This window comes from Mixophyes fleayi, chromosome 8 (assembly GCF_038048845.1).
Source record: "Mixophyes fleayi isolate aMixFle1 chromosome 8, aMixFle1.hap1, whole genome shotgun sequence".
Taxonomy (NCBI): domain Eukaryota; kingdom Metazoa; phylum Chordata; class Amphibia; order Anura; family Limnodynastidae; genus Mixophyes; species Mixophyes fleayi.
In genome coordinates, this window is record NC_134409.1 from 104,890,723 (window position 1) to 104,901,141 (window position 10,419).

A 10,419-nucleotide genomic window follows, 5' to 3' on the forward strand; every position below is an offset into this window, starting at 1 on the left:
AGTACACTCCCATGCTGGTGGAGTGTCCTGTGAGTGCAGGTCGTTATATTTTGTTTTAATAGAGTAGTTCTGCAGCAACTGTGTTATCAAGGTTGCCTATAACTGTCTGTGCCATAAATTGTTGCACATTGGTGCATTGAATTAGTATATGGAGATTGAAAATATGCATGTGATAAATGTGGAGGTATATCCTCAATAAAGAGCCAAACTACTGTTCTTAACCTAAAATATATATTTATTATGAATCTATGTAAATATATATTTGTGTGCTGCCAGTGAATATGGGAATATGCTTTCTGACAAACAATGTACCAGTGACATCATTTTTATTCAACTTTTCTCGCTCTTTCAAAGAGAGATTTTGTTCTCTGGTTTGGCCCGATGGTACCATTCAAACCACGACCCATCATAGATGGCAGTATCTTCTTTACCCAAGATGAAGGAAGCCAGGGCCAGCTGACAGGCAGTAACACCACGCCGACATGTAATAGTCAGGGGCTTTGACAGGTCAATTCCTTTCACTTTAAACAGATGCTGAATTTCATCGGGGCTCTTCTCAAAACCTTCTTCTGTGAGAAAGCTGGTGAATGGGAGATTTAAGGAGCCAGGGATATGACCTGGGTTAATCACTGTAAATGAGACAATAGATTATTGGTGTTGATCATATATTAGTCAATTACATGAGCATATTCTTTTCTACAAAGACAAATAAATAAATATTGTAGTGAACAGAGAGGAATTACAGTCCTAAGGCTTAACCAATAACATAATTGTGGGGAAGAAGGCCTAATCATAACTGAAGTGTAAATATGTTATATCAAATTAATCCATATATGAGCTAAAAAGGTGTAAAATGTGAAGTCAAAGGGTCTGGTGTGTGTTTACCTATGGCTGCTGTCCATCTCTATAAAAGAAAACAGTGTCACCTAAGTCAGCTTCAAAGGCCCCTGGGGTGAACTGCATCCTGACCTAGGAGAGTTTTTTTGACACTGAGAAACACTCTAAGGAGCCATTCACAACTTGAGATGTTATTTAGACAAAGGGAACGCCTGAAGGCTTTCTAGGCAAGTATATAGAAACATGAACTTAAAGGAAAATGTGTTCAAATTGCATAGTTTGGGAAATCCGTGTGCCACTACATACTGAGGGGCAGAAACTACAGCAGGGTTGTGAATTACAGGTACTAGCGGTACCAGGTAAAAGCTGTAGTCACATGTCTTGGGGAAAAGTATGTCATAATTCCATCATTTTGGTATTTAAATACGTGGGAGATTATGACCGGTTTATTGACGGGAGAGTTATGTTTCTGGGATATATCTGAGAAAAGTTAAGACAGGTCAAAACTTAGAAATAGTTTTAAACAAGCCTTAGGTGACACCCAAGGGACATTTCCACCCCCACATTAGCATCCACACTGCCCCTGTGATTGCCGTCCCATTTGATTTTGCTTAAAAACCTGTGTTGTGAAGGGACAAACTGTCAGTCTTTTGGGAAATCAATCATTGATAAGTTGTCCATCTTCTCGCCAATTTTCCTTGGCGCAGAATATACCACTTATCCTTAAGTTATACTCTGAATTTTACCCCTTTATTTGACCTGTTTTGCACATTCTTATTTGTATGTCAATTAATTTTTTTTATATAACCAGTAAGCATTGTACTTTTTGTATATTAAATCAGAACCTTAATAAGTGATGCCCTTATTGCTCTAAACAAATTATCTGCCTGTCTAGAAGAGATAGATTGCTTGACCATGCTAAACCTTTCATTGCTAAGGTGTGAATTGTTAATACATCTGTATACCAAGCTGAGTGTGTGCCTGCATATACATTTGTGTCATAGAGCCTTGAGGGGTTAAGTGATTGCTGGTGTGTGCCTTTCTAAACTGTGTGTAACAAGGAGTGTTCATTGTGTGCTAGTGGGAGGCAGAATATTGGGGTACTATTGCCCTCATTCAATAGGTGGTGGAAAATCGGAGTGTGGTTGTGTGAACGCTGTTTGGGGGCGATTCAGCAAATCTGTAACCTGTGCGATAGGAAGATTGAGTGCGGGAATTGTGTGTGACCCCATACAGTACACACTTCCAAGTCACAAGTGGGCAAAGTGCAGGTTGTGACTGGTAAAGGCAGTTAGGAGAGGTTTCCTGCCAAATTAGGGGTGATATATAGTTTGACAGTATGAATATATGATAAGATATAAAATCAGGGAGTAGACAGAGGGGGCTAATTATATAATTATATATAGATAGAGAGATAGATATATTGTAGTATAATCAGGCGAACAGGTATTATCTCCTGAGTGAACAGCAGCAGTAAGACACACGAGTCCAGGAGTTTCTGAATAACAGCCACAGACAGTTTATTCACCAGCTTGAAAACAGGAACAAAACACAAATAAAATCCTAGCCGTCTGGCTTCTAGCTAATACATTTATGGAGGCTCTCTCTCATGTGTAGGACCTTATGTCCCACACATTCACCAAATCACATGTAACTGTTGCTTCCTGCAACAGAGTGTCTTGGGAGGCACTCACCTCTCCCAGGTCTGAGACCCTGGCTGCATATCCCAGCTGCCTTATTACAAGCACCTCACAGGTGCATCCCTTGATTAGTCTGATAGAGACTGATAGAACAGAAGACCCGGACTGGGCCTTATGTATACAATGCTGGAAGCCTGGGACACATACCTCTGTATCTAGTCTCCTTCCAGTGACTCTGTCACAATATATATATATATATATATTAGAGATGAGCGCACTCGGATTTCTGAAATCCGAGCCCACCCGAACGTTGCCGATCCGAGTCGGATCCGAGACAGATCCGGGTATTGGCGCCAAATTCAAATCTGAAACTGAGGCTCTGACTCATAATCCCGTTGTCGGATCTCGCGATACTCGGATCCTATAAATTCCCCGCTAGTCGCCGCCATCTTCACTCGGGCATTGATCAGGGTAGATGGAAGGTGTGTTAGGTGGTCCTCTGTTCTGCTATATCTCGTGCTGTTCAGTTCTGTTCAGTTCTGTGCTGTGCTCAGTCCAGTGGTGCTGTGTCCTGTGCTCTGTCCTTCTGAGGTCAGTGGTGCTGCTGGGTCCTGTGCTGTGTCCTGTTCAGTCCAGTGGTGCTGTGTCCTGTGCTCTGTGCTTCTAAGTGCATAGTTATATTTCCCCAATATTCCCAAGTGTTTAAAAAAAAAAAAAAAACCTAATTTAATTTTTTTTTAATTACAAAAAAATTTGCACAACCAATCCTGCAGTATAAGCCCATTGGTACTGCAATATTACCAAGTTCACACATTCAGCAGTAAAAGTCCAGTGGTACTGCAATATTACAAAGTTCACACATTCTGCAGTATCAGTCCAGTGGTGCTGTGTCCTGTGCTCTGTCCTGCTGAGTTCAGTAGGGCTGCTGGGTCCTGTGCTGTGTCCTGTTCAGTCCAGTGGTGCTGTGTCCTGTGCTCTGTGCTTCTAAGGGCATAGTTATTTCCCCATTATTCCCAAGTGTTTAAAAAAATTAAAAAAAGTTATTTTAAAAAATACAAAAAACTGATTTAATTTTTTTTTAATTACAACAAAATTTGCACAACCAATCCTGCAGTATAAGCCCATTGGTACTGCAATATTACCAAGTTCACACATTCAGCAGTAAAAGTCCAGTGGTACTGCAATATTACAAAGTTCACACATTCTGCAGTATCAGTCCAGTGGTGCTGTGTCCTGTGATCTGTCCTGCTGAGTTCAGTAGGGCTGCTGGGTCCTGTGCTGTGTCCTGTTCAGTCCAGTGGTGCTGTGTCAAGTGTCCTCAGTGCTCTAAAAAATGCGGTTATACCCACTGTCCACTTAACCACGGACATGTGGACAAGTGGTTCTGGGCAAACGAAGGACTATATGACTGTGACAGCCCACTGGGTAGATGCATCCCCTTCCGCAGCAACAGCAACAGCTGCATCAGTAGCAGCATCTACAAAATGGCTGCTCGTGCAAAGGAAGGCAACATTGTGTATTACAGGCTTTAATAAGAGGCACAACGCTGACAACATATTAGAGAAACTAAGGGAAATTATCTCCCAGTGGCTTACCCCACTTAGACTCTCATGGGGATTTGTGGTGTCAGACAATGCCAGTAACATTGTGCGGGCATTAAATATGGGCAATTTCCAGCACGTCCCATGTTTTGCCCACACCATTAATTTGGTGGTGCAGCATTACCTCAAGAGTGACAGGGGTGTGCAGGAGATGCTTGCTTGCAAAATTGCGGGACACTTTCAGCATTCAGCCAGTGCCTACCGCAGACTAGAGGCACATCAAAAAAGCATGAACCTGCCCTGCCATCACCTCAAACAAGAGGTTGTGACGCGCTGGAACTCCACCCTCTATATGCTGCAGAGGATGGAGGAGCAGCAAAAGGCCATTCAGGCCTACACAGCCACCTACGACATAGGCAAAGGAGTGGGGATGCGCCTAAGTCAAGCGCAGTGGAGACTGATTTCCGTGTTGTGCAAGGTTCTGCAGCCATTTGAACTTGCCACACGAGAAGTCAGTTCCGACACTGCCAGCTTGAGTCAGGTGATTCCCCTGATCAGGCTGTTGCAGAAGCAGCTGGAGAAAGTGAGGGAGGAGCTGGTAAGCCATTGCTATTACACCAAGCATGTAGCTCTTGTGGATGTAGCCCTTCGTACGCTTTGCCAGGATCCGAGGGTGGTCACTCTTTTAAAGTCAGAGGAATACATTCTGGCCACCGTGCTCGATCCTTGGTTTAAAGCGTAAGTTGTTTCTCTGTTTCCGGTGGACACAAGTCTACAGCGGTGCAAAGACCTGCTGGTCAGGAGATTGTCCTCTGAAGAGGACCGTGACATGCCAACAGCTCCACCCTCATTTTCTTCCACATCTATGGCTGCGAGGAAAAAGCTCAGTTTTCCTAAAAGAGGCGCTGGCGGGAATGCTGATAACATCTGGTCCGTACTGAAGGACCTGCCAACCATTGCAGACATGTCTACTCTCGCTGCATTGGATGCTGTCACAATTGAAAAAATTGTGGAGGATTACTTTGCTGACACCATCCAAGTAGACATGTCAGACAGTCCATATTGTTACTGGCAGGAAAAAAAGGCAGTTTGGAAGCCCCTGTACAAACTTGCTCTATTTTACCTGAGTTGTCCCCCCTCCAGTGTGTACTCGGAAAGAGTTTTTAGTGCAGCGGGGAACCTGGTCAGTGAGCGGCGAAGGAGGTTGCTTCCTCATAACGTTGAAAAAATGATGTTTATAAAAATGAATAATCAATTCCTCAATGAAGTACAGCACTGCCCTCCAGATAGTACAGAGGGACCTGTGGTTGTGGAGTCCAGCGGGGACAAATTGATAATGTGTGATGAGGAGGAAGTACACACTGTAGGGGGAGAGGAATCAGAGGTTGAGGATGAGGATGACATCTTGCCTCAGTAGAGCCTGTTTGGTCTGTACAGGGAGAGATGAATAGCTTTTTTGGTGTGGGGGCCCAAACAAACCAATCATTTCAGCCAAAGTTGTTTGGTAGGCCCTGTCGCTGAAATGATTGGTTTGTTAAAGTGGGCATGTCCTATTTCAACAACATAAGGGTGGGTGTGAGGGCCCAAGGACAATTCCATCTTGGAACTTTTTTTTTTTCATTATATGACCAATCAACAGTCGTTTGCCATGTTCAAAAAGTAAAACCAAATTTAAACAAATTCAAGAAATTAAACCAAAAGTAAAATGCCCTGTCATAATTTAAAACAAGAGGTAATGACGTGCTCTAAAACTACTGTATTGTTGTTTATATTTTATAAACACTACACTTGAAAGCTTGAGTCTTTCAATGAAAAAGTAACTCTCCATTGCACGAATATTTGCAACAGGGACAATTTTAGGGTTAAGAAAGTCAACAAATAACATTTCGACGCTGTCTGTCTTTATAAACACTACACTTGGAAGTTGGAGGAGGTATTGTGGCCCCGGCACCAAATTTACTATTGGGGCCACTCCACTGTGCAGTCCATATTTAGGTGTATCAGATATTAAACAACGGTGACAGTTGATGCCCAATTTTTTAATTATATTGTTGGCGCTGTAAAAAATTGTGTTCCGGGCACACCACACTACGCAGTCCATACTCTTTTTTGGTGGAATTCTGACCCGTGGGGGGTTTTTTAATTATATTGTGGCCACGGTACCAAATTGTGTACCGGGGCCACCACACTACGCAGTCAAGAAAGATAGATGCGTATCATAGATAAAGTACATTCAGTGTTGTGGGGCAAATTGAAAAATATTTAAAATGCACTGACATTATCAAAAACAAGAGGTTTTCACACGCTGAAACTTCAACATGTATATGATGGAGAGGATGGAGGAGCAGCCGTATGTGCAGTGTAATTCAGACCTGTTGAAGGTTTTCTATATATTTTTTATTGTGGTGCCCAGTGCCCACTACTCTACGCAGTCCAGATACTATTTTTGGGTGTAATGCAGACCTGTTGAAGGTTTTCTATATATTTTTTATTGTGGTGCCCAGTGCCCACTACTCTACGCAGTCCAGATACTATTTTTGGGTGTAATGCAGACCTGTTGAAGGTTTTCTATATATTATATTGTGGTGGCCAGTGGCCAGTCCTCTACGCAGTCCAGATACTATTTTTGGGTGTAATGCAGACCTGTTGAAGGTTTTCTATATATTATATTGTGGTGGCCAGTGGCCAGTCCTCTACGCAGTCCAGATACTATTTTTGGGTGTAATTCAGACCTGTTGAAGGTTTTCTATATATTTTTTATTGTGGTGCCCAGTGCCCACTACTCTACGCAGTCCAGATACTATTTTTGGGTGTAATGCAGACCTGTTGAAGGTTTTCTATATATTTTTTATTGTGGTGCCCAGTGCCCACTACTCTACACAGTCCAGATACTATTTTTGGGTGTAATGCAGACCTGTTGAAGGTTTTCTATATATTTTATTGTGGTGCCCAGTGCCCACTACTCTACGCAGTCCAGATACTATTTTTGGGTGTAATTCAGACCTGTTGAAGGTTTTCTATATATTTTTTATTGTGGTGGCCAGTGGCCAGTCCTCTACGCAGTCCAGATACTATTTTTGGGTGTAATTCAGACCAGTTGATGGGTTTTTAATTATATTGTGGGGAACACTCCTCTACGCAGTCCAGAAAGATACCTCGTTGCAATGTTTTGTACAAAAAAAAAAAAAATATTGTGAGATGTTAGGTGTTCAGAATAGCCTTTAAATTAGTGGAAATGATTGTTATTGAATGTTATTGAGGTTAATAATAGCGTAGGAGTGAAAATAAGCCCAAAACTTGATTTTTACACTTTTTAGTTTTTTTTCAAAAAAAATCCGAATCCAAAACCTTAAATCCGAACCAAAACCTTTCGGCAGGTGTTTTGCGAAACAAATCCGAACCCAAAACATCGCGAAAATCCGGATCCAAAACACAAAACACGAGACCTCAAAAGTCGCCGGTGCACATCCCTAATATATATATATATATATTTATAGTTTTTCCCAATCAGTATGAAGTCAGAGACATGAGCCACAGCATTCTAATTGTTCTTTCTTTATTACGTGCATGCTAGGGTGCAGCACTCTAGCAAGAGTATGAACAAGAAATAATGCATTTGAACAACCTTTGTTGATGCTAGGCAGATTTTGGGTGTGTTTTAGTACTACCTCCTATACAGAATTTGTCTTTGGAGGGGCTCACTACACATCTAGTTTAATCTAGTCTTCTTGTACCTTGGTACAGACAGAACACAAACAATGTCTGTTATCCAGGGCCCTCTTAACAACATTTGGGGCCCCCGGGCAACGCAGTGCACCGGGGCCCCTATATATATAAAAAAAAAAAAAAAAAAAGGTTATATATATGGGCCCTGCAGCCCAGGGGGTCCCGTCAGAGGCAGCGAGAGAAAAAAGTTCCTGAAAAAAAGAAGAAGAAAATACTTACCTTGCTCTCAGCTGGCGATCCGGCTCACTCCCTGGTCTCCTCCTCCGTGCTGCGCTCCGCAATGGATGTCGGGCAGGCGTGATGACGTCACGCCCGACATGCATTGTAGCTGCTGGTGAATATTGGTTCAACCTACAAAATGGCTTTATCCACTCTCTCTTTAATTTGTTTACTTCTTCTCCTCCCAAATATAAAAGAGAATGATTATATTTGTGGAATTATGATTCAAGGACTGTCATAATCGACATAAGTCATAGGGTTTACAAGGTCACATTTTATTCAAAAGTGCTTAGAGAAGCTTATTCCTTACAGTGGAACTACATCCCAAAAATATTTTGTTATGTTATGTAAACATCGGAACTGTTGCGATTTATAATCCCTTGTTACATTGGCATGTCTACCTTAAAATAAGACTATAATCAAATATACATTTTGTTTGCTGTTCATATTTAAAACAGAATTTAAAACAGAATACAATAAGTAGTGCTTCTGGAATAGTGAAGTGTATGTAGCATATACTGACATGCCTAATTGAACTAAACATGCATTGGAACCTCTATCTACTTCATTTACTGTCCCTACCCTACTGAATACTAAAGAGCAGATGCAGATAGTGCGGTTATAAACATGGTATAATGATATATCAGTCCGTGTGTTAAGGTATATACTTTACTGTTCTGTCTAATGCTAGTGGAAATGGTAGAGAAATTTAATTTTGTATTCTGCAGCAGAGTGATTACATTTTATTAAATAGTTTTCAATAGGATGACAGCATGGTACACAGAAAAATAAAATATTAAGGTAATAAAATAAAATATTTCAGCAGTGGGGGGAGGGGGTACAGAGCTTTATGTGGAAACAAATAGGTCTGCATTTAGGGTATATAATGCCTGAAGTCATTGTGCCATCCCCTTATATTACACATGCTCTTAGTTTTGGTTGGAGAAATGAAATAGTTGATTATCACAAACCAACCAACCAAAAATGAATATAAAGAAGGAAATGGAAACGATAGCCATTTACTTACTACTGCTGCTGCAGTTTCGCCCATGATCTCGGACACCCTGAGGCTATTTGAGCATTTAATACTGAATAATGTATTTTTTATAATTATATTTGTGAAATATCAACAGCTCCTTTTTGTGTTTGCTTCTGTGTGACCTAAAATAACCTCACTCATAGCTGCCAACAATCCAGCTTTCCAAATAGGTCAGAGTTCTATAACAATAGATGGAGGGACGGGGTGGACGACCTGGTGATGTGTCCAGTGTCCCGATTTTTCATTCGGGAATGTTGGCAGCTATGTGCTTGCTTGTACCCGAGTCTATTTATATTTCCTGGTTAATTGCACACATACTCCGATCATTCAAATATTTAGTCTTACTCCATTTTACCTCCTCCAGTCTCTGGCTCTGTCCCCTCGAACCGCCCCTCGGGACGTGAATCCACCAGCTGGAACGTTTTCGTTTTCAGGTTCTTCTCTATATCCTCAAAATTCTTCACCATAGAAGGGTTCAGCACAGCTTGAAAAGTCTCTGGTTGCGGCTTCACCACCTCAGATGTGACTGGAAGACCCTGCTTTACCCAGTTCCTGAAGCCCCCGTCCAGCACAGATACCTTTTTATGCCCAAAAACCCTAAACATCCACCACACTCTTGCGGCATAGTAAATCCCTACGTGATCGGCGTCGTACACCACAACGTGACTCTCATTGTTTATGCCAAGGTTGCCCACATATTTGGCAAAGTTGGACTCGCTGGGAAGCATCACTTCATAGGGAGATGATTGGTCCTTACATTCATCTATGTCAAAGTATAATGCACCTGGTATGTGCTTCTCTTCATACTCCTTTCGTCCATCTCTAATTGGGGGGTAGTAGAATGAAGCATCCAGGACGCGCACAGCTGGACCCAGCGGACTTGTTTTCAGGGCTCCTGATAGCCAGTTTATTGAGACCAGAGCCTGGGAGAGAAGTTGGTGAGACATGTTCCCTCCTGTGTACAAAGACCTGAACTGACCTGATTGAGAATTTCTTATAGCAAGCAGTATATGAGACTCAGAACAGGGTAGCGGTTAAATTGCCTGCAGCGTAGGTACCTGGTACATACACTGCATCGGAAATTGCACACTCACCGTGAGCCAGCTAAATCCCCTTCACTGAAGTTACCTTTTGGCCCCCTGCTGGCCAGGTCATGAATTGGAAGGGGATTTAGCCAGCTCACATTTTTGTGTCTAAATCCCCTTCAGTGTAGGTACCTGGTACATTCACTGCAGGGGAAATAGGATTTAACCAGCTCTTAGCCACGTTGTACTGTCTTATATTACTGAGGTTGTTTTTGGTGATGGCAGTATCAGAACTCAATAACATGAAAATGGATAGTATAATATGTGCATTTTGTCTTGAATTTGTCTCCAAGTCACCCGAAAAAATAATATCTATTTAGCCATTTATTTTT

The 10,419-nt window shown here is 41.9% G+C and overlaps 1 protein-coding gene across 1 annotated transcript; it reads right to left on the minus strand.

Annotated features, from left to right (window-relative positions):
• Positions 1 to 289: 289 nt before the first annotated feature.
• LOC142100154 (thiosulfate sulfurtransferase-like) lies at positions 290 to 9,976 on the minus strand. The gene is made up of 2 exons (XM_075184102.1): positions 9,358 to 9,976; positions 290 to 629 (listed from the first exon to the last, which is right to left on the minus strand). The coding sequence occupies exons 1-2, from the start codon at positions 9,947 to 9,949 to the stop codon at positions 349 to 351; spliced, it is 873 nt and encodes a 290-aa protein (XP_075040203.1). The 5' UTR covers positions 9,950 to 9,976; the 3' UTR covers positions 290 to 348.
• Positions 9,977 to 10,419: the final 443 nt, after the last annotated feature.

Bases quoted from the DNA above. Each gene is read 5' to 3' on its own strand.
- LOC142100154 (XM_075184102.1), bottom strand. From the start codon at position 9,949: ATGTCTCACCAACTTCTCTCCCAGGCTCTGGTCTCAATAAACTGGCTA. The intron at 630-9,357 runs GTAAAATGGAGT...TCTCATTTACAG, and splicing joins AGAGCCAGAGACTGGAGGAG to TGATTAACCCAGGTCATATC.